Source organism: Tupaia chinensis, unplaced genomic scaffold (genome assembly GCF_000334495.1).
Source record: "Tupaia chinensis unplaced genomic scaffold, TupChi_1.0 Scaffold000225_1, whole genome shotgun sequence".
In the NCBI taxonomy this organism is placed as follows: domain Eukaryota; kingdom Metazoa; phylum Chordata; class Mammalia; order Scandentia; family Tupaiidae; genus Tupaia; species Tupaia belangeri.
Window position 1 is genome coordinate 3,649,692 of NW_006159700.1, and position 23,856 is coordinate 3,673,547.

The following is a 23,856-nucleotide window of genomic DNA, read 5'->3' on the forward strand; positions in this document are numbered from 1 at the left end:
AATACACACACACACACACACACACAATTATAGATAACAATTTGCAAAATCAGCTAAGCTACAACACAATAGTTCCTTCTTTTTGTTCTATTTGTTTGCTTAAACATGAAGATTTTTGTGCATTCTTTTCCTCAATGTGCCTATGATCTGTTAATTGACAGGGTCTTCCGGGTCCCTTGGGCCCTCCAGGTCCTGCCGGTCCCACTGGAGAAAAGGTAAGTCACGAGTTTATTTTGTGCATTCAAAATCCTGAGGACTGATTTCTGACTCTTTCACAAAGTCTCCCTTTTGTAACATATTGTAACTAAGCTAGATCATCTCAAGATTTCTCCCCCTCCACCTGCCCTTCCTGTATCCTATATCCTATGATTATATGAAGTTTTGCTCTGCTTTGGACAATAACCATCTAAAATCTGCTTTCTAGGGCGAACCTGGTCCTCGAGGTTTAGTTGGCCCTCCTGGCTCCCGGGGCAATCCTGTAAGTGACAATTTTTGGATATTATTTAGTGTGAGACAAGCACCAAAACAATTCTTCATTGTATTTTGATATTCATATAAAACCATGTCGATTGGCTTAGCCTATTCATTACTTCCTGCTTTTAACTTTTACTTTTTTCAATTGAATTGAAAAAAAAAATCAGTATAAAATTTGTAAGTCTAAATAGGCAGTTTGTTTGCTAAATTTATTATGGCTTATTTGAGACTCCTGACTTTGGGACTATGTTTTATAACCTATGCCTTTATCACTGCTTTAAGAGTCTTCTATCTATGCATTTCTTACTATACCAAATTTATATAATTATATTTGAAAAATCTATTTCTGTTTAAAACAGTATGTGAAAACTACAGTAATCTTTGTCTTCTCCTAGGGTTCTCGTGGTGAAAATGGCCCGACAGGGGCTGTTGGTTTTGCTGGACCTCAGGTATAGTTTTCAAATGCTACTGATTTACAAATGAACCATACTGTTGTGTATAATTTGGAAGCTATATTAAAAATTCTGAAAAATTAGTTTTCTAGGCAATAGTTAATTTTCAGTATGTTTTCACAGACAGGGCACAAAAATGGATGAGCCTGTACCATTGAGCTTGTAAAATTATTTGCATAATAAAATGTGGTGGAATATGTTATTTTTCAGGCTAGTTTCAAAGATGTCATCAGGGTACTTTTTTTCTTCTACTGTGCTTCAATATTTATTACAAAGCATAATTTAACAATAAATGATTAAATGATACTTTTTATTTATTTATTTATTTATTTTGGAGAGACTTTTTCTATAGGGCATGTGTGCTCGCCAGAAAGACAGAAAGAAAGATAGAGAGACAGAAAGCAAGAAATCAGCCCCCCAGTGGGGATGGCCACGCCGCAATTCCTTCTCCATTCTCCTCTTGGGATCTTGATCATGCAAGCACACGTGCCTGGTGTAAGTTTAAGCCACCAGGTCCAGGACTCAAACAGCAGTCAGCTACATGGGAGTCCACGACATAGCCTTTATGCCAACTGCTGGTCCCTGATTCAATGATACATTAATGTTAATTACTTTGAAATAATTTGCCTGGAAGTCTTATCATCAGTTGCTTGTTTGTACATTTGCACATAGGGTCCTGATGGGCAGCCTGGAGTAAAAGGTGAACCAGGAGAGCCAGGCCAGAAGGGCGATGCTGGGTCTCCTGGACCACAAGGGCTGGCAGGATCCCCTGGACCTCATGTAAGTTAAAAGTAAAAAGGTGTAACTTCATCTAGTGCAGTGTTTTCCATGTACATCTAGCTAATTGGATTTACTAAAGTACTCTTTTTTTTTTTTTTTTTTTCTACTTAGGGTCCTAATGGTGTTCCTGGACTAAAAGGTGGTCGAGGAACTCAGGGTCCACCTGTAAGTTGTTTTGATGCTCTGGGAATTATGAACAGTCAGTCCAATATCCTTCCCAGTGATGCAAAAGTTAATCTTTCTCTAGAGCTGTAATAACAAATTATTACTTGTGTCAACTACAGTGTAGTGCATAGGACACTTAATTTAGGTATCATCTTGGAGACCCAGCTACTTCATATATAATTTAAGTGATATATAACCTATAATAGGGGTAAACAAATAATGTGAGAGTACTTTATATAATTTGGTTATATAAAGTTTTAAGGTCATTCCAGGACTACTTGGTGTATGTTCAAGATCAATAAAAAGCAAAAAGAGAAAATTAATTTTCCTATTGCCTATAAATCTAGGCTCAATCTCAACAATATAGAATGCATGTAAAAAAAAAATATATATATATATTTATATATATTGGTCACAACATGGAAGGAAATGAAAAAGCCTAAGACTTCTTGGTTCCAGGTGGTAGCACAGATGTGATCCCATGGGACCCACATGAGAAAGCTCCTGGGTTTCATCCCAGGATCGCCCCGAGCATGCTGGGTGCATGCGCAAAGGCCTGTGATCATGGCTAGCTGAGACCAGCAATAGATTGTGGTGTGAGGACCCCGGTAGGGATGTCTATTTCTCTATTTCTCTTCCCTATCTGTATTTCTCTTGGGAGAGGTAAATAAATGAACTTAAAAAAAAAAACAAAACCTAGATAATCCTGTGGAGAAACATAGATCTCATGAAAATAAATGTAAGCAACATTATTTAAAAATTTCTTAAATGGTGCTGTGTTTCTAGGGTGCTACAGGATTTCCTGGTTCTGCTGGCAGAGTTGGACCTCCAGGCCCTACTGTAAGTCAACTTAATTATTCAAGTCATTGACAATAGAATAATTGCACACATACACACACACACACACATGCACACGATGTGTGTATTTGAGGCATTTATTTTCACTTTTAATCTATTGTTATTATTTTCCTATTTAACGATGTTCATCTCAGCCATTCATACTGGCATTTAATGGAAATAAATTAATATTTAGCTACTCCATATTTTTTGGAGGAGTTTATTAGCAAGTCTTTTATAGCCCCAGTATTTGATTATTATCCCCTTTGGATATAGTAAAGAGTAATGGTACTATGTGCTAATAAGCATTCCTTTCTATTAGGAAGCATCTCTGGCCGTTTTGTTAATGTTTTTATTTCAATATAAGGTCAGTTAAACAAAATAAAATATTACATATTGATTGCCAGAGCAGAGCATAAAATAAGCTTCAAGTCTTAAGTTAATTTCCCCACTTTTAATAATGATTCAAAGTAAATCAACTGCAAATGATATGTCGATTTTTCCCTTGATAGAGTATAGCTGTGTTTTGCTTTGTTTCAGTTTACTAAATGACTGATTATCTAACAGGAAAAATGAATCTGCATGACTTGGATGCCTGCATCTGAGGCAGATACTGTTGTCATTACCACTTTCTTGGTCTCTATGTGCCCTTCTGAGTGCTTCTTTCTATGTTATGCTAGGGAGCTCCAGGACCTGCAGGGCCCTTAGGGGAGCCTGGGAAGGAGGGTCCTCCAGGTCTTCGTGGGGACCCTGGTTCTCATGGACGAGTGGGAGATCGAGGACCGGCTGGCCCTCCTGGTGGCCCAGGAGACAAAGGGGACCCAGGAGAAGATGGGCAACCTGTAAGTTAGACATCTTTGTTGCAGACCACATATAGTTGGGATATTTACAAATAGAAACTCATAACAACTGCTATCACAAAGAAACTGAATATTATGCAGGGCAGATTTCTAAATCTTTTAAGTAGAATGTGCCTTATAAAATTTTAATTTATGGGGCCAGCAGATGGCATGGTGGTTAAGGATGCTGGACTCCCACATGGCTGATTGTGGTTTGAATCCCAGACCTAGTGGCTTGGTTTTTCACTTTCACTCTCTCGCTCTCTCTCACTCACTCTGTCTTTCTCTGGTCAAATTAAAATCAATCAATCAATCAATCAATCAATAGAGTTAAATAATTATTTTAAAAAATTAATTTATTATTTCTCTGTTCCATTTAAAAGTATATAAATAGATATTTTAAAATATATTAATGGATGTGGTGTCAAAAAACTAGATAAAAAATTATTTGATGTAGTGAAGAAATTTTAAAATATATTATTAATACCTACATCCTTTTAACTATTAATATTTAAGTATGTCATTATTTCCTATTTTTAAAAATGTCTGTCATATTAAAAAGAGGAAAAATATATCTCTGAATATTTACCTCTATTATTCATTCAATATCCATATTAATCTTCAAGTTGTATGTCATCTGACTAATGTTTTCACCTTAAAATAATTTTGGAGGCTCTGTGTGGATTATAATTTATGACGACTGGTGTGTAGTACGATTTTGTAAAACAGAACATTTTCTCATATCAAAAACCTATAAGGATATAATCAATCTACTGTAAATTCCTTGGATGCAGCTTTATCCTGAAAGATTTCTAATTATATTACCCTCTGCATTAGGGTCCAGATGGTCCCCCTGGTCCAGCTGGAACTACTGGGCAGAGAGGCATTGTTGGCATGCCTGGGCAGCGTGGAGAGCGAGGCATGCCTGGCCTGCCAGGCCCGGCGGTGAGTAGCTGTTTTGGTCAATATTTCATTTGATATGTGCAATATAATTTATGTAGAGAATTGATTTTTTTTGCATAACTAGATTTAAATAGTCTTGTGCTGATAAATTCTGAGTGTCTTAAAAACCTTTTCATCTTAAATGTCAAATATTTCACTACCTTGCAAAATCCTTGAAAAATGTATTTGTTTAACTCTGGAACTAGAGAAGTAGGCAAATAAGGATATGGATTTTTGGTGACTCAAATCTTTCTTTGAGGATTAAAAAGATCTATGGAGCCAGAGAAGGGAGATGATCTCCTAGTGTGTAGGTAGTGTTTTTCTAAATAAACAAAAATGTCCTTATTTCACAATAAGACATCAAAGGAAAGACATGGCTGAACTAAGGTAAGATTAGAAGTGAATGCAGGGTGAACTATGAAAGAGTCTGAAGGTAATCTCCTGTTCCCTGGAGGGTGTTTAAGAATTTCATATTCCCTAGAATATCAGTGAAAGTTTGATTCAATATAAGGTTGGAAAATACTAAATTCTACCACTGCAAGTTAACAATGTTTGAGGAAAACATTAGTGAGGTTTTTATATGGAATGTGAACAGTATAATATTATACCTGGGATCAAGGAACTGGGAGACATATGGGTAGAAAATTAAAAACAGAAAATTGGGAGTTAATGGATGTCTTCTTCTTATCAGAAGTGAGCTGAGGACCTGAAAATGAAATCTCCCAATGATGATACTAAAACACCTGGCTACAGAAATAAAACGAACAAAGTAGGATTAAAAAAGAATGAGTGTGTTTTATTAGTGAGGTAGATCCCAGAAAGACAGCCAGATATGACCAGAGTCCCATTGGTTTGAACCTGCCAGGCACACCTGAACTGGTGGCAAAGGATGCTTTCTGATCCCTTTGATGTGTCAAGAAGCGTGTGATAAGAGGTGGGCATGCCTATAAGAGGCATTACAATGACATGGGTGTTGTAGGATAATGGACAATTATTATTAAAGAAGGACGGACTGAGGTAACTATTTCTTAAATGTAGCTTTTATGGAAACTAGCATTCTTAAATTTCTTCAGAGGAGTTGACCTATTTAAACTTCTATTATAGGGCACACCAGGAAAAGTAGGGCCAACTGGCGCAACAGGAGATAAAGGGCCTCCTGGACCTGTGGGACCCCCTGGCTCCAATGGTCCTGTAGGAGAACCTGGACCAGAAGTGAGTACTGCAGTGGAAATAACTCATCTCTTATTATCTGGGTGTCATGGAGACACGTTTTTCACTTAGAAATTAATTTAGAAATTGATTACCCATTTGACCTCAAAGGAGTTTCACAGTGATGCTATTTAATGTACTCTACTTCCCTAGGGAGTTGGCTAAATGATGACATTAAAAAAGCAACAAGATCAGTATCTTTGAAATAACCTTCATCTAGTCTGGAGCCAAACATTTTAGTTGAGTTAGCCAGTAGCGAATTGTTTTCAAGGTGAAAGGACATATCCATTCATCATCTCCTGTGTTATTATTTCATTCGATGATGGCATATTTATCAAAATTGCCAAATTTTATGGTGACAGAACTACTATAATTATTATAGCATGTGAAAACAGCAAATAAGTAAAGATCACATTACTTAAATGTCACTATAAAGTAATGTTATGCATGTCATGTTCTCTTAGGCTCTTTTGAGTAGAAATTGGTTTTTGATAGGCAATTTGAGAAGTTAAAGATTGGGATATCCTCTGTACAGCACTTAATGAGTAAATCACAAAATGGTTAATGTCACATTTTCTTGAAAGAAATAATTAGTGCAACAATATTCATAGCAATATTTGATCAAATAGTCAAAACATAGTTCTAACAATAATTGAAATAAAACAGGAAGAGAAAACAATACAGTTTTTTTTAATAGTGATGCCATCTAAACACAGTTATTTGATTTCAAAATATTAAGGGTCTTTTTGAGTCATCCAAAAAGTCATGATGCATTTTTTGCATAGAAAATCATAGAAAAAATACATCATGACTTTTCTGATGATCCAATATTTGAATAAACTTAAAATGTAAAAGTAACATAAACATTACATAAAATGACTAGAATGTAATTGCTGTCTATTTATTACAAAGTGTTTGAAGATTTTTTAAAAATAAAGAAAAATGAAGAATTGAGATTAAATAAGAATGTGTTAATAATTTTACAAATAAGGCTGGCCTTGTAGCACAGGGGTTAAGCACTGTGTAAGGATCTGGATCTCACACAGCAACTCTGTTTCAAATCCTGGGCCAGAAACTTGAAAAATGCAAATGGTGTGTGTGTGTGTGTGTGTGTGTGTGTGTGTGTGTGTGTATGCATGTCCCAATTCTGATGGGATGGAGAAACTATACCCTGTTGGGTATAGTCTCTCTCTTTCTCTTCTCTTGCAAGTGTGCATGCTCTCTGGCAATAAAAAAATTACAAACAATTCACAATAATAGAAAAGATGATGGAAGCCTTTCTTCTATTGAGATTTACATAAATGGTCATTGATAGTTCATAGAAGAAAGGAAGGTGTGAAATATACGGTAATTTTCTGACAGTTGGAATGAGATTGTTTTCACTTCTCAGTTAATTTTTTTCAATATTTTCTTTATAGGGTCCAGCTGGCAATGATGGAACGCCAGGGCGAGATGGTGCTGTTGGAGAACGTGTAAGAGCAATTTCACTGATTAAAACAATCTTGTCATGTTAATCTGAAATATGTGTAATTTTAGTATCACACTAAAAACTACACAGTATTCTCATAGCTCTAATGCTGTGCTGATTTTTCTGATTGTGGGAACCTTTTTGGTAAATCTCGTATATGTAATTATATTTGAATACGCAGAAAGTAAGATTTTTCTTTTAAATTAAGAACAGAAAAGTAAGTTATTTTCATCCTTGGTAACAGATAAAGGTTTTGGTTGAAGACACATCTGAACTGTTTTAAATTTCAATACCATTCTCAAAAGTATGAAAGCCAAAATAGAGCTGTGTGACAACTAAGTTTCTCTGCTTGTACCCTGAGGTGGATGTCCTGTGAGAATATAAGATGTGCAGCTTTTTCAGCACTGTGTTTTCCATGATGTGTTTCTTCCTTAGATGTATGCTGAACTAAAAAGACAGTTGCACAAATGTCTCAGACTAAGTACCAGTACGCTTATGGCAAAAGTTACTCCCAACCCCAAAGACTCACATTAAATAGTGACTTTTCTACTCTAAGGACTCACCATGTAGCAAATGGCCTTTGGGGACAGACAGATTTGATTTGAAATCTCGATTCTCTAAATAACCAGCTGTATGATCTTCAGAAAATTTTCTTTACCTGTTAGCAAATACATGAAATATGATTATTTTCTACACCATTGAGCATTTTACGTTAAATCATTTAGTACAGGATCGCATTCAGGAACAACGTCATGATGAAAGGGGCAAAGAATAAATTTTGAGGAATGTTGGGCTAACGCTCCCCTTATTACCATAACTTGTAGGTTATAAACTCTTTTGGAATCTGGGCTTTCCCCCTGAGCAGTATGTACTGTCTAGTGCTGATATACTCCTTAAAATAATTTTTAAAACCTATGAACCCCTGTCTACATTTTAAGTTGCCATTGCCGTTTTAAAAGATCACTAGCTTAAATTGCTGGCAAATTCAAATGTATATGTGCTTTAAGTGTACTTTTCTTCCCAAAATCTTGGCTCACCAATTTAGCTTATTTGGTTTATTATGTGTCTGTTCTAGAATTGTCAGAGTTTTCTTAGTTGCCAAATTAGTCAAACAAGATAATTTATATAAGAAAATAAAATGTTACCCCATTTTTCTAGTGACATAGTTATGTTTATAAATATCCATTTAACAATTATTAACCTCTCTCTTTTTAAGAGACAGGTAATATTTGGAATCTTCTCCTAACTGCATCATTTGGGTAAAATAAGAATTAATTTTTCCCCAAATACCTCTTAGTTTTATTCTCAAGTGAATTGTACATTCTAGAAAAGTCTCTGAGTTTGGTGCCTAAGAGACATTGCACCATAAGATTGCAGATGGTATGATGTTTGCTTTCTTTTTATAAAGTGAAAGAAGGGGAATTATTAAAGGGGAAGTGAGTAAGGCTGCTGAAACATCAGTTTTCTGAAAGAACACATATGTAGTTGAAAATCTGGAAAATGTTTTCCTTAAAAATTTTCTGATTTTCACACTCTTTAGAAAGTCTTTGTGTATTATGAATATACAAATACTCTAGTTTTGATCTTCAAGTATGTTAGGTTCTGGAGGCAGCTACTCTTTACTCCAATAATATTGATTGAAGGTAGAAGTGAAGAGAAAGATGAGATCTGAAATTAAGGAAAAAAAATTTTTTGAGAGGTTTTCGCTATAGAGTGCTTGAGCTCGCTAGAAAGACAGAGAGAGACAGAAAGTGAGAAATCACCCTCCAGGGAAATGGCCATGCCACAATTCCTTCTCCTCCATTCTCCTCTCGGGATCTTGGGCACACACACACACATACGCTCGGTGTGAATTTAAGCCACTGGGTCTGGGACTCGAACCATGGTTGACTACATGGGAATCCAGTGAAAAAGTCATTACGCCAACTGCTGATCCCTAGAAATAACCTTTTATTTAAATAACCTTTTTTCAAATGTGATTTATTAATTAGTAAATATACATAAAATGTTTAAGTAAATTAATAAGGAAAAGTAAATTTTCAAGAGTTACACTTTTTCCTATTGTGAATATTATGAGCATGAAGAATGTTGTTTTAGAATATATGTTAAAAGATAATTATCATGTTTATTCTTGCCAGGGTGATCGTGGAGACCCTGGGCCTGCAGGTTTGCCAGGCTCTCAGGGTGCCCCTGGAACTCCAGGTCCTGTTGGTGCTCCAGGAGATGCAGGACAAAGAGGAGATCCGGTGAGGAGAGAATAAAAATCACACTGACAGTTATTCATATCAATAAGCATATTATAATATATATTATATGATATATATTATATTACAACCTGTATGCATACATACACAAAGTCATATATATATATAAAGTTTATATTTCAGTCTTAAAGAAAATATTCACTATCCAGTAAGGATTTAAAGGTGCTTTTGCTTTTTGATTTTCACACTTTAATAATGCTGTGATTTATAAAAATTATAGTAAATATGCATCATGTTATATGTAAGCTAGTAATATCTAACTATAATAAACTAAAGTGATATTCATTCAGTGAAACCAATAAATTAAATGAACTCTGAAAATTTCACTGGAGTTATAGTAAAACATTTTTACCTATATTTAAATATTTGCATGATTTCAATCAATTACCCATAAAAGTATACATATAATCACATATATACTGTATATATGTAAACACATGACTAAAAATACATATTATGTCTTCACATATAAATAAAATGTTTGCATTTTTTACATAGAATTTTTGTGAACATTTTTTTCTAGGGTTCTCGGGGTCCTATCGGACCACCTGGTCGAGCTGGGAAACGTGGTTTACTTGTAAGTTCTTTGTTTTTCTTCAAATAAAGTTTTCTTGTATAAAACGTACTCTCACAGAAGTACAATTTAAAATTTATAAATGGAAAAAGTCAAATTCTAAAAGCTTGAACAAAAAATGGAGATAAGAGTTCATATTTGTTTTTATAATTTTAACACAGCTTCTCTGTATTTAACCATCAATTCTTTAAAAATTTAGTAAATATTTTTAGAGTTCAGTTTTCTTTCAGAATAATAGGGATATTAGTGTAGTTCTCTCAGAGCTGTTCTAAAAGTCGCAGAGGTAAGTGGATTTGAAATTTATGATTTTATAATTATAATGTTAACACAGCTTCTCTGAATTGACCTTTTAATTTTTTCAAAAATAAGATGACAATGATGTGGATAGTAATGTCTTTGTCTTGACTGATATGCATGGTAATCATGCTGGAAAATGCTGGGAAAAGAAATGTAATACACTGTAAAGGTATATGTGATTAAATGTAGTATAAAAATTTAGATAATAATAAATAAATAAAATTAAATTAAAAAATAAGTTTTAGAGTCCAGCTTTCTCTCAGAATAATAGGACATTAGTACATTTCTCTCAGAGCTGTTCTAAAAGTTACAGAGGAAAGTGGATCTAAAAGCTCTTTGATTAGACTTTCCTAACTATTCCTAATCTTGCTATTTGTAATCACTTTCAGGTTAACTATATAGATGTCTAATAGGTCATACTCCTTTCATGTCCATTATATAGATCAATATCTACATTCATCAAGAACAATTATATCCTTACTATATCCTTAAAATAATGGCCATTTTTTTTTTCACCTTTTTTTTCCCCTTATGGAGCTCATGTGCTTGCTGGAGAGAGACAGAGAGAAGGAAAGGGAGCAGTCATCTGTCAGGGAGGATGACCATGCCACAGTCCCTTCTCCTCCATTCTTCTCCCTGGATTTTAGGCACACGTGTAGATGGGCCCTGCATGAATTTCAAACCACTGACTGCATCCAGGACTTGGAATGTGGTTGGCAATGTCCAGTGTTTTAAAGTTCATACCATCTGCTGGCCCCTTTGTTATCATAATCTCAGTTTTGATTTGACCTTGACTGGCAAAGATTTCATAGTTGTACAAAAAATCAAGAGTGGTTTTCTAAACACAGAGACAGTACAATTTCATTTTCAATGAATAAATATATTTTAGTTAATAATTTAATAGGTGTTTTCTGGTTTAGCTTATGTTTCATAATGAAACATTGGGACATCCTTGAAATAAAAGAACCTTTATAACATTGCATGCAGACTGATTTAGGTATTTAAATTTGCATTGCTATGTGAAATATAGGCACTGAAGCCTAGTCTTGCTTTTACTTAAAAGTACAAGCTGATTATTAGGGAATACAAATTAAAAAACACAAAATAAAACCTAACACCTAATAAGAGAAAACTGAACTTAGACCAGGCGATTTGATGAGTGCATCCATCCTCCATAGTCAACTCAATAGGGCTCCAGTTTTTTTTAGGAATACTCTAAAGACAAAAATGACCCTGCTTTCTTGAAACTTCTGCCAATTATATGAGATGTTATTATATGATTTGCATTTGCTAATTAATTAGTAATGGAGTAGGATTAGGATCGCTGGATTTGGGATAACATGAGGATAACATGGGATTTCTTTTTTTTTTTTTTGCAATGAAAAGTGTCTTAAGTATGATATTCCTGTTTCATTTGCTTAAAAAAAAAGTGTGTTTTTTTGCCAATTTCTTAATATAGTCCCAGCTGTTATGGCCATTTAGTTTGTTTGTATATGCTATATGCAAATTAAATAAGCATTTTATTTTCAGAGGAAGAACAAATTAAAAAGTACGTGTTTTAAGTTTAAAAAATCTAAGTATGGTGGCAATTTTTTTGCATAACAGTATTAACTAAGTACATGAAATAGAATCTTTGGAAAATGTATCAAATAAGTTAGATCAAACGTAAAGATATCTCATTTAAGTATGAATTTAGGATACATGTTTTTAAAAACATAATATTTAGGAAAACATCCTTATAAGTTTATGTTTTTGGTGATCACCCTTTATTCCTGAATAAAAGAGACAAAAAAAATCCCCAGATATAATTCTATTTAGATAAGTAAATATGTTAATCTGTATAAAATATAGTATTCACAATTATAGTAAATACAACTCTAAAAATGTTAAAATGTAGTAAACTGTAGCTTTAACAATTAACATCCATGTCACAACGCTATTTCTAGGGACCCCAAGGACCTCGCGGTGACAAAGGTGATCATGGAGACCGAGGTGACCGAGGTCAGAAGGGCCACAGAGGCTTCACTGGTCTTCAGGGCCTTCCTGGACCTCCTGTAAGTTATTCCTTTCAGTATTATTCTGCCTTCCCTCTGCAAATATCCAGGTTATCTTGACATGAACACTTAACTATCTGTAAAGTAGATAAACATTTGTATATCTTATTTTAACTTCAAAAAATATTTTGACGAATAACTAATGATGTGGTCACCCAAAATAATTGTCCATACGTAAGCTATAATTTTTAGGGAAGAAATAAATCAAAAAGCAATAATTATCTTTACTCTCACAGTTGTTTTTGGTGTTGGTCCACTTCCATAGATACTTTACCATAGTAGTCTCTGCTGCTAAAGTCCATGAGAGAGCACATTTTAAAAAGATAAGACACAGTGTAGGATCTAAATATTTTCATAAACTTTAAATTTTTATTTCCACTTAGGGTCCAAATGGTGAACAAGGCAGTGCTGGAATTCCTGGACCATTTGGACCAAGGGTAAGTAACACAAATGAAGTTGCAGATGTAAATAATAATGCCTTCAGTTGGTGACATGCTGCTAATTCTTGAGAATCATTTTCATGACATTGAAGCTGGAGATGGCTCATAGTCTCTGAAGTTGACAGCAGACATAAAACAAACCATATGGCAATTTTTTTAAGGTAGAAATATCCTGAAATATGACAAATTATCTCATGAGTCCACATTAAAATTCCTTACCTCAGGTTTGGATTTATTCATCTGTTAGTTAATATTCTTGCTTTGTGTGAATTTATATTTCCATTGAGCTTGTGCTCTTGGATAGTATAATAGGACCTACCATGAAACTGACACAGACATGTTGAAGCTGGATGTATTTTGTCATTTAAGTAACTGTGTTAATTCTTCACAAGTATGAAGAAGGCTAATTTGGAAGGAAAACATAAAATGAAACCAATATTTGAAACTTTTGGAGATTCTACATTAGTATTTTTTAAATAATTATTTAATTTTATTCATTCATTCATGTATTTTAGTTTGACCAGAGACAAAAAGATAAAGAGCGAGAAAGAGAGCAAGCAAGCCACCAGGTCCAGGACTCAAACCATGGTCAGCCATGTGGGAGTGTCCAGCGCCTTAACCACCAAGCCACCTGCTGGTCCCCTCTATGTTAGTATTAATGGTACTCCTAATATGTCATTGATGTCATAAGAAAATTGAATTTATGATTATTTAGGAAAATAGAAAAACATGTTGAAATAATTAGAAAAATTATTTTAAAAATTTCTGGTATATCTAAATATCTCAATTTTATTCATAAAATTGAGAATAGTCACATCAAAATTACTATAATATGATGAGATCTTGGCATATAAACATACATATTTCACAAACACTCCAGCTTTTGTCATTTTTTTTTACCTTGAGTTAATTGAGTTTCCAACTAATTACAGTGTTTAGAATTTGATGAAATAGTTCCTACCAATAAAAGTTATGTGATTAGTCTATTAAAGATTTTAATTCACACTGGTATTTTACCATACATGTATGATGGAAGATTCAGTGTAATGAAATCAAGAATGTTACTAAGTGCCAGAAATTCATTTATAAGTCATTAAGAAATGGAATCAGAAATCATTATAATAGCTCTGTATATAAAACAGTTCTTTGATCAGAGACAAGCATTATTCAATTTTTCTTTATAGAATCTAAAATACAGTCTTTGTCTCTTTCAGGGTCCCCCAGGCCCAGTAGGTCCTTCAGGTAAAGAGGGAAACCCTGGACCACTTGGGCCGATTGGACCTCCTGGTGTGCGGGGCAGTGTAGGAGAAGCAGGACCTGAGGTAAAGTCACAAGGATGTCCATACAAGAACTGCATTGATCTCAATAACTTGGATTCCCTCTAAGTAACATCTGTGCAATCTGATATTTAAGAGACTTAAGAGACCCTGAAAACGAACATATAAGTAACATAAGTGCTTTTGTGTATAAACAGTCATCTACAAATTTTATTTTTTTAATTCTCAGAGGGTGTGTGTGCTCACCAGAGTAAGACAGAGATGAAAAGAGAGGGGGGAAAGACATCTCTCAATGGTGTGTGGTTACACTGTAATCTCTTCACCTCCATTTCTCCATCTTACTGGGGTTTGGGAGACACTGGCACATGTGTCCAGTATGTTTTTCAAGCTGTAGGGACAGGGATTTGAATTGCAGTTAACCATGTGGGGTCCAGTCTTCTTAACTACTTGGCAATGAGGCAAGCCATTAAATAATTTAATACACACTATTTAGAGTTTTTTTTTCCCTTTCCTTTTTTTTTTTTTTTTTTAACCTTTTGGAGAGATTTTTGCTATAGGGCACATATGCTCACCGGAGAGACAAAGAGAGACAGATACAGAAAGTGAGCACTCAGCCCTAAAGGGACTGGCCACATGGCAATCACTTCTATTCGCTTCTTGGGATCTTGGATACGCATGCACAGATTTCAGTTTTAAGCCACTGGGTCCAGGACTTGAACCATAGTCAACTATGTGGGAGTTCAACAACATAACCATTATGCCATCTGCTGTTCCCTAGAGTTGTAAAATAGGAGTTCAAACTACTCAACCCTTGACTACTTATGGTATCAGTGAGAGAAAATAGCAAGTTAGAGTTGTATTTATAATTAAAGTTATGAAAATGTTGCTTTCCTTTCTTAAAAAATTTTTATTTAATTACATTTATTATTATTATTATCATTTTAAACTTGACCAGAGAGAGACACAAAGAGAGAAAGAGAGAGGGAAAGTGAGAAAGCATGCTGCTATTTCCAGGACTTGAACCATGGTGAGCCATGTGGGAATACGACACCTTAACCTCCACGCCACCTGCTGGCCTTAAAATGTTTTTTAAAACATTTCTTCACATATCACGATAAGGAATACCCTAAATGCCTGTGAGATGTAGCTTCTACTTCATAAAACCTTTATAAAAATGCTAAAATGGGGACCAGCAGTTAGCGTAATGGCTATGTCACTGGACACCCATGTAGTCGACCTGAGCGCACGCATCCTATGGCAAAAAACAAACAAACAAACAAACAAACAACAACAAAAAAAAAACAAAAAAAAAACAAAAAAAAACAAAAAAAAACTCTCCAAAAAAAAAATGCTAAAATGAAGACTATGAAATTGGATTTTTTCTCAGTTATGTGTATCAAATTGCCTCTATGTCCCATGTCAAGAGGAATGTTTCCTATTTACTTATTTCTTTCATTGTGAATAGGAAACAGCTATAGAACCAAACTACTCTGACTTATGTGACTTTTGATTGACCTGATTTTGTAGTTTGATGATTCTTGTTAGAAAAAATTTTTTCTCCTGAGAGTAGTGTCAAAGAATGCATGGAATTATGATATGACCTTAGAGAAATAAATTCTTATCTAACAGCCTTTTGAGGATGAGAAAACATTGGCACCGAAGGTTAAAACAAATTATCTGGTACCAGAATCCTGAGAGGAGAATGGAGTTGAAGGGATTGTGGTGTGGCCATCTTCCATGAGGGGTGATTTCTCACTCTCTCTCTCTCTGTCTCTGTCTCTCTCCCTCTGCCAAGTGCACATGCTCAGTAGCATGCTCAATGTCAGAGAGCTAAGTCAGTAATAAAACTCTGGCTTTCTGACTCCCTGGTCTGTGCTCTCCATGTGAGACATGGACTATATGTCTCTTCAAGTTGTCCCCCTATTCTTTCACACCATGGAATGCCTTCTTGAATATGTGCAGAAGAAAATTAAGAGAGAATCTAATTCCTAGCCTCTACCGTGTTTTGTGTTTGTCTCTCCCTCCTACAGTTCTCTTTTAGCAAAAGTTCATGGGAGTTTGTTACTTATAGCAATAGAAAAGTTTCCTAAAGAGAACTTTCTTTGATTTTGTTTAGGCAAAGATTTTGATTTTTTTTTTATATCAAAATAAAAAAGTTTCCTGTGTTTCCCATGGTCTCTGTCATTTGGAAGTAATGGAAAATTCTCTTGTTAGTTTTTTCTTGGTATTGACATAAAGCTTTATAGAACCAGCACCCACAACTCCCCTGAATCACTTGTCCAGCTTCTGTCCATAAACATTTTTAAACCATTTAAGTTTTACCATGCCCAAGAGTTTGTAAATAAATTTATGTTTCTGCAGGTTCTTTATATATGTGTGTGTTTGTGTGTGTATATATATATATAATTTTATTTTGCTTTGAGATTTTATATATGATGTATATTAAATTATAATAAACATATAATTTATATTTGTATATAATATATATTATATTATACATATTTAAATTTGCTATTGGGCATGTGCACTTGGCAGAGAGAGAAAGACAGAGAGAGAGAAGGAAAGTGAGAAATCACCACTCATGAAAGATGGCCACACCGCAATCCCTTCAGCTCCATTCTCCTCTCAGGATTCTGGATATGCACACACTCATGCCTGGCATGTTTTTCAAGCTTCTGGGTCTGGGACTTGAACCACACATTTGACCATGTGGTATCCAACCCTCTTAACCACTGTACCGATTTCTAGCCTCATATCTGTAGATTCTTAAAATATATTGTATCTTTAAAGTAAACATTATAGTAAATGTTTTGTTCTTTCATCTATATTTATCTCAGATGTCCTCTTGCAGGTATGTTGCCTGAAAATGAACCTCATTTCTCAACTTCAGAGTGTAACAGCTTGGCAGGCCAGTCTAGCTAGTGCCAACAGAGCATGAGTCAGGTCTTCCCATACAGTGATATTGCACTAAATTGATGGACCTCCCTATAACAAGTCCCATCAATTTAGAAAAAACAGTATGTAAATATGTTTCCAATGTGTTTTTAATTAGGGTCCTCCTGGTGAACCTGGTCCACCTGGGCCTCCGGGTCCTCCTGGCCACCTCACAGCTGCTCTTGGAGATATCATGGGGCACTACGACGAGAGCATGCCAGACCCACTCCCGGAATTTACGGAAGACCAGGCGGCCCCTGATGACAAAAACAAAACCGACCCAGGGGTCCATGCTACCCTGAAGTCACTCAGTAGTCAGATTGAAACCATGCGTAGCCCTGATGGTTCTAAAAAACATCCAGCCCGGACTTGCGATGACTTAAAGCTTTGTCATTCTACAAAGCAGAGTGGTGAGTAGACATGGCCCATTTTAGCAAAATCAATGGACTCTGATTGTGTTTTTCTCAGTTACATTTTAGAAATTTTTTTATTGACTTTTTTACTTAGTGATAGGCACAAGCGATAAAACGATAGAAATGTCACAGAACATACAGTTTGGTGGTAGAAAAGGTCAGCTATTTGAAAATTATAAGGCAGAAGGATATGTGCTATAATAAAGGGTAAAGACTGCTGTGTCCCATTTCATGACATTAGTTCTATTTCCTTCCAGATTCCTATAAGATTGTTAAGTTTTGTGAAGTACAAACACTAGTGATGATATAAATATAGAAAACATTTGCTTAAGCATAGTTAGATGTGTGATCTCTCAGAGTTTTCATGTGCTAACATATATTGTTGGAAGCTCAAGAATCAAAGAAAATATTTTAAAACCTGTATTTATTTGAATGAAATTCCATTCATGTGATTTAGTGTTCTTTTAAAATAATTTCATGCCAGAGGTGTGTGCATTTGCCAGAGGAAGTAAAAGAGAGAGCAGCCCCCCTCACCTCCCAATGGTGCATGGTTATCCTGCAATCCTTTTCCCTCCATTTCTCCATCCTTTCAGGATTTGGGACATACACACATTGTGTAATTTTCAAGCTACCAGGACAGGTACTTGAACTGCAGTCAGACATGTGGGACATGACTTCTGCTGCATAGCATTAAGCAACTGTACCACAGAGCCGGCCCAAGTTTAGTGTTCTGTGCACCACACTTTTGGAATCTTCATTAGCAGGATTATATCATAGTGAGATGCTAACGCACTTTGGAATGAAATAGTATTTCTGCCCTAGTTGCATGTACCAAGTTTTCCTTGTTCTACATTTGATTAATCTAATAACACCAGGAGAGGAGGTAGCCTAGACCATAAATATGAGTTATGAAATGCTTAAGTTTTGATTAACTTGAAATGACATTCACAAAGATAAATTACTATTTTTGAAGAATATGCCATTTTATTCCCAGCTCTATACTTTACATTACCACTTTCAATTAATTTTATGTAAAATGCAATTTTTCATATATATATATATATATATGCAAACACACAGCTAGGTACACATACATGTGTATAGTCATTTGATTTGATGTCTAGTACCAGGAACTACCTGGGTATATCTGGCAATATCTTTGACTTGACTAATATGTACTGTATTTATGCTGTGAAAAATCGTTGTACTATGTAAAGATGTACTATGATTAAACAGAAGTGAAAAAAGAAAAAAAATAAGTGAAATAAGAAATGAACCTCTTATACATGAGATTAATTTTTAAAAGAGCCAGTGAGAGGATTCATAGTATTATAATTGTAATTCAGCTCATTTATTTACTTTATTCATAGTTTTGATGAAATAGGATTTTTTTTCATTGCAACTCCAGTTTGCTTAAAATATTGATCTTATAAATTTAATTGGTTCACATATATGTCAGCAGAGTCACTTATTCACTGTAGATGATCTCTTTTGGGGATTTCTTTCTCATCTACAAGATGGGGATCATGATGCTTCCTTCACACAGCTGTTTTGAGCTTTTCGTGAGTGGTTTGGCAAAGTGCTGTAGAACAGTGACTACATGATGGATGGACCCATTGCATATCAGCATCTTTTTTCTTAGCGGATGCTTTTTCTTAAAAGTATCTTTAATCAGTGAGTTTATATTTCCAAACTTTCTGTTAATTTTTTAGAGACTCCTAAATATGTTTAAAATGATCTTTATTTAGCAAGTATTTGTAATTTGGAAAATAGGTGAATACTGGATTGATCCTAACCAGGGATCTGTTGAAGATGCAATTAAAGTTTATTGCAACATGGAGACAGGAGAAACATGTATATCAGCAAACCCATCTAGTGTACCACGTAAAACCTGGTGGGCCAGCAAATCTCCTGACCACAAGCCTGTTTGGTATGGTCTGGATATGAATAGAGGATCTCAGGTAATTTAATGTGCTTACTTAAAATTTTATTATTTGCTTTGTATTATTCATTGTATTTTTTAAGACTATGCTATTATTTATTTATTTATTTATTTTGAGAGAGAGATTTTTTTTTCCTATAGGGCATGTGTGATCCCTGGAGAGACAAACAGAGACAGTGAGACAGAAAGCAAGAAATCACCTCCCCCCCCGGGGGGGAGGTTGGCTATTGCAAAATCCCTTCTCCTCCATTTCCTCTTGGGATTTCGGGCATGCATGCACATGTGCCTGGTGTGAGTTTCAAGCTACTGGGTCTGGGACTAGAACTGTGGTGGATTCCATGGCAGTGTAGTGATGCAACCATTATGCCATCTGCTGCTCCCACTATTCTTTTTTGACCAGATTTGTTTGACCATGTTTTATTCTAAAGTGATATATGTTCACCAGTTACCACTGCCACATCATTGCATTCACAAACCTTTACTATTAGTTCAATGAACTTAAATTAGGAGTCTCAGAATAAAATTTTTTACGACAGTAATCCCTAATTCTTACAATTCTCCATAAAGCAGATTTGAAAAATACTTAGGCTTTCTCTGCTGAATTAGAATTGTTGTGAGTTTCATCACTTCTTGTTTGGGGGCAGTAAGAACAGAGATTCTTGTGAATATTCAGAAAAAATTTAAAGTTATATATACAGTTAGAGTAACTCTTTATGTAACAAGAGTTAATGTAATACTCTTTAAAATTGATTTGTTTGAATCCGTTTATATACCCATGTTTCCACATATAAAGGACGTATGTAAAGCATTATCAAATTCTTCAGTATTATACATAACAAAGACTGTTTTTGTTTCTCTAGTTTGTTTATGGAGACCATCGGTCGCCCAATGCAGCCATCACTCAGATGACCTTCTTGCGCCTTTTGTCCAAAGAAGCCTCCCAGAACATTACTTACATCTGTAAAAACAGTGTAGGATACATGGATGATCAAGCTAAGAACCTCAAGAAAGCAGTGGTTCTTAAAGGAGCTAATGACTTAGACATCAAGGCAGAAGGAAACATTAGATTCAGATATATAGTTCTCCAAGATACTTGCTCCGTAAGTACCTTTTGATCTTTGTACATTCATCTGAATGAAGTAAGACATTTGTTTTTCTTAAAAATACTGTCATGGCACTATAATTAGAGGCAATTTCATTTTTATATAAGAGCACAGCATTTTTTAAGAGGTTTTTGCCATAGGCATGTGTGCTCATCAGAGAGAGAGAAATCAGCGAGAAGGAAAGTGAGAAATCATCCTCCCTGATGGATGGCATGCCACAATCCCTTCCCATTCCATTTTCCTCCTGGGATTTTGGGTATGTACACAGATGTACCCAGCATGAGTTTCAAGCTGCTGGATCTGGACTCAAACTAGAATCATTCATGTTTAATGCCTTAACCACTACACTACCTGCTGGCCCCCATCAATTTGTTAATATAATAGTTGTTCTTTAGTGTAAACTCAATGCTTATTATTAGCACATGAAGCTTGGTAGAGGTTTTAATGATGAATTAGTCTTATTTGTGCAAAATAATAATTTTCAGAACTTATGTTGGTAATAATCACTTGGGAAGCTGAAAAAGAACAAAGGGAATTTACTCTTAAAGCATGAAAGAAATGCTATGTATAGTGAGAGGTATGCTAGTACATTATGTTATCAGTGCTCTTACTTTGGAATAGTGCTAAAAAACTATTGCTCATATATTATAAAAGTTGTCCAGGGGAGTGTTGATGTCTAGCAACCTTGAAAACTTTTGTATTTCTTGTTAATATGTTGCACTATCTAATTTCAGAAGCGAAATGGAAATGTGGGCAAGACTGTCTTTGAATATAGAACACAAAATGTGGCACGCTTGCCCATCATAGATCTTGCCCCTGTGGATGTTGGCAACACAGACCAGGAATTTGGCATTGAAATTGGACCAGTTTGTTTTGTGTAAAGTAAGCCAACATACATCAACAATGAGCACCACCTTCAACGACCACCACCATTCACAAGAACTTTGACTGTTTGAAGTTGATCCTGAGACTCTTGAAGTAATGGCTGATCCTCTATCAGCATTGTATATATCGTCTTAAGTGCCTGGCCTCCTTATCCTTCAGAATATTTATTTTACTTATGGTCCTCAAGTTTTAATTGATTTAAAATATTTTTCAATACAGCAGTTTGGGTTTAAGATGACTGATGACAAAGACCACCTTAAAAAGAAAGTAAAGTGATTGATTAAATAAATAAATCTCCTTTCCCCCTCCTCCCCCAGTTTATTTCAGTGTAATGAAAAAGTTGCTTAGTATTTATGAGGAAATTCTTCTTCTGGCAGGTAGCTTACAGAGTGGAATATATACAACCACAACACATGTTTATTTTGCTTTGCCGCAGTTTGAAAAGTAGTGAATATCCTTTTGTGACCTCTCATTCCCAGAGTATCAATTAAAAAATGAATTGAAATGCTTAACTTTTTAGTTGAAACCCACATTTGTGTCTTGGTAGTGTAAACTATTGTAGAGACTATTTAAAGAGAATCTTAAAAAAAAAAAAAATGCCAATGTCTCACTGCCTTAAATGAAACTTTAATAATGTAGAGTCAATGGAATTTCAGAATGCCAGTGTCTCACTGCCTTAAATAAAATTTAATAATGTAGAGTCAATGGAATTTCAGAAGAACCAAGCAAAATTACTTCCACTTCTTAAATTTTGTAAGAAGTAGTAAGTTTAGATTTCTTTCTCATTCAAATTAAAGGTATCTTTTCCCTCTCGACTCAATCTATCAATACAGATAGAAGTTACATAAGTATACCATTTAATACATTTGCACTTTCTTATTTAAGAAGACATTGAATGCAAAGTGATTTACACATACTACTTCATAAACACTTGTCCAGGACCCAAAGTTGAGACTCTTCTACATGTATAATCTCTTCATCCTGAAGCCTATAATGAAGAAAAAGTTCTAGAAACTCAGAGTTGTGAAGCTGATTCTAATCAAATGTGATGATTGGAATTTGACTATTTGGCCTTTGAACTTCCATAGGAAAAATGACCCAACATTTTATAGCATGAGCTACCTCATCTCTAGAAGCTGGGATGGACTTAATATTCTTGTTTATATTTTTAGATACTAAAAGGTGCTATGCTTCTGTTATTATTCCAAGACTGGAGATAGGCAGGGCTAAAATTATTTTTTTTTCCTTTATTGATGGTGCTAAAATTCTTTCTATAAAAATCTTTAAAAATAAAAGATGATTTCATCAGTACCATTTGTGAAAACATAACTGTTAAATTTCCCCATTGTTCCAGTACTCTTTCACTGTTTCTTTGTCATACTGTACCTGGAGTGCTTTGTAATAATTTGCATGTTTCTTAGATCAAAACATGTAGGTGCCCTTGTGTCTTAAGTTTTTTTTAAATTGCATTTGTTGGCTCCGTTTTTATTTTTTCTTTAAAAATAAACAGCTGGGACCATCCCAAAGGACAAGCCATGCACACAACTTTGGTCATGTATCTCTGCAAAGCATCAAATTAAATGCACGCTTTTGTCATGTCAGTGGTTCTCATTTTGTGGAATTCCTTTAAACATATTAGATCCATTTCATTTTTAATTGTGAAAAGTAACGTGTTGCAGTATTCTTTGTTTGCCATTTCTTTAAAAGTACAACAAATATTTTCCACCATGTGTATACAGGCTTATAAAGGAAATTCTATCTGCACCATCATCCACAAAGGGAATATGACACTTAATTATTACTGTCTATGCCCTTAGAAGTGTCAGTGTAGTATTACTGATAAAAAGGGGAAGCAATAGATTTTTTTATGGTTGAATAAACTGTGATAATAAACATGTCTCTCTAAATCACATGTAAATTTACCTTAAGTGTATTCAGTTTTATGTTCAATATTTATTTCACAACATCAGTTTTCCAAAATTGATTATTATTTCAGTTCTACATATTGAATTTGAGTATTATGTACATAAAGGCAATTGTGAGTTTCATTGAATTTCCTTCAAGTTAAATCTATCCAGGTTGGATAAATTCAGAGGTGACAAGAAATATGTGGTGATTCTATTAAATCAAATACACTAATAACTTGCAACTACAGAAATGCCTGTTCTTCTTTGGAACTTAAAAGTCTATAAATAATAGGCCATTTTAAATCCTTCAGATTTCTTACCTATGTTCTAGATCTATAGGTTCTATTAGACTAGTAAACTTTTCTACCTGCACATCCCATAGGCACCTGATATTCTACATGGTCAAAAGTCAAATGTTCTACATCTTGGGAGAATGGTTGCATTAACTTACTATTAATTTATTAAAAATATACATCATTTCAAAAATTAACAGAAATGGAAAATAACAAAGAAAGCACAAACATTACCGAGGAAGTTCTGTTTTTTTTTTTTTTTTTTTTTTTGAGAGGTTTTAACTATAGGGCGGGTGCGTGTGCCAAA

The 23,856-nt window shown here is 34.7% G+C and overlaps 1 protein-coding gene across 1 annotated transcript in view; it reads left to right on the forward strand.

Moving 5' to 3' along the window:
- The window catches only part of COL5A2 (collagen type V alpha 2 chain), a 173,385-nt gene extending 151,378 nt beyond the window's left edge, over positions 1-22,007 (forward strand). The window contains 19 exon segments of the mRNA XM_027771572.1: positions 162-215; positions 425-478; positions 870-923; positions 1,599-1,706; positions 1,818-1,871; positions 2,658-2,711; positions 3,389-3,550; positions 4,385-4,492; positions 5,594-5,701; positions 7,117-7,170; positions 9,305-9,412; positions 9,954-10,007; positions 12,248-12,355; positions 12,739-12,792; positions 14,010-14,117; positions 17,125-17,416; positions 19,193-19,380; positions 20,222-20,461; positions 21,199-22,007. Of these exon segments, the coding sequence (XP_027627373.1) occupies positions 162-215; positions 425-478; positions 870-923; positions 1,599-1,706; positions 1,818-1,871; positions 2,658-2,711; positions 3,389-3,550; positions 4,385-4,492; positions 5,594-5,701; positions 7,117-7,170; positions 9,305-9,412; positions 9,954-10,007; positions 12,248-12,355; positions 12,739-12,792; positions 14,010-14,117; positions 17,125-17,416; positions 19,193-19,380; positions 20,222-20,461; positions 21,199-21,345 (2,109 nt within the window). The 3' untranslated portion in view covers positions 21,346-22,007.
- The last annotated feature ends 1,849 nt before the right edge of the window (positions 22,008-23,856 follow it).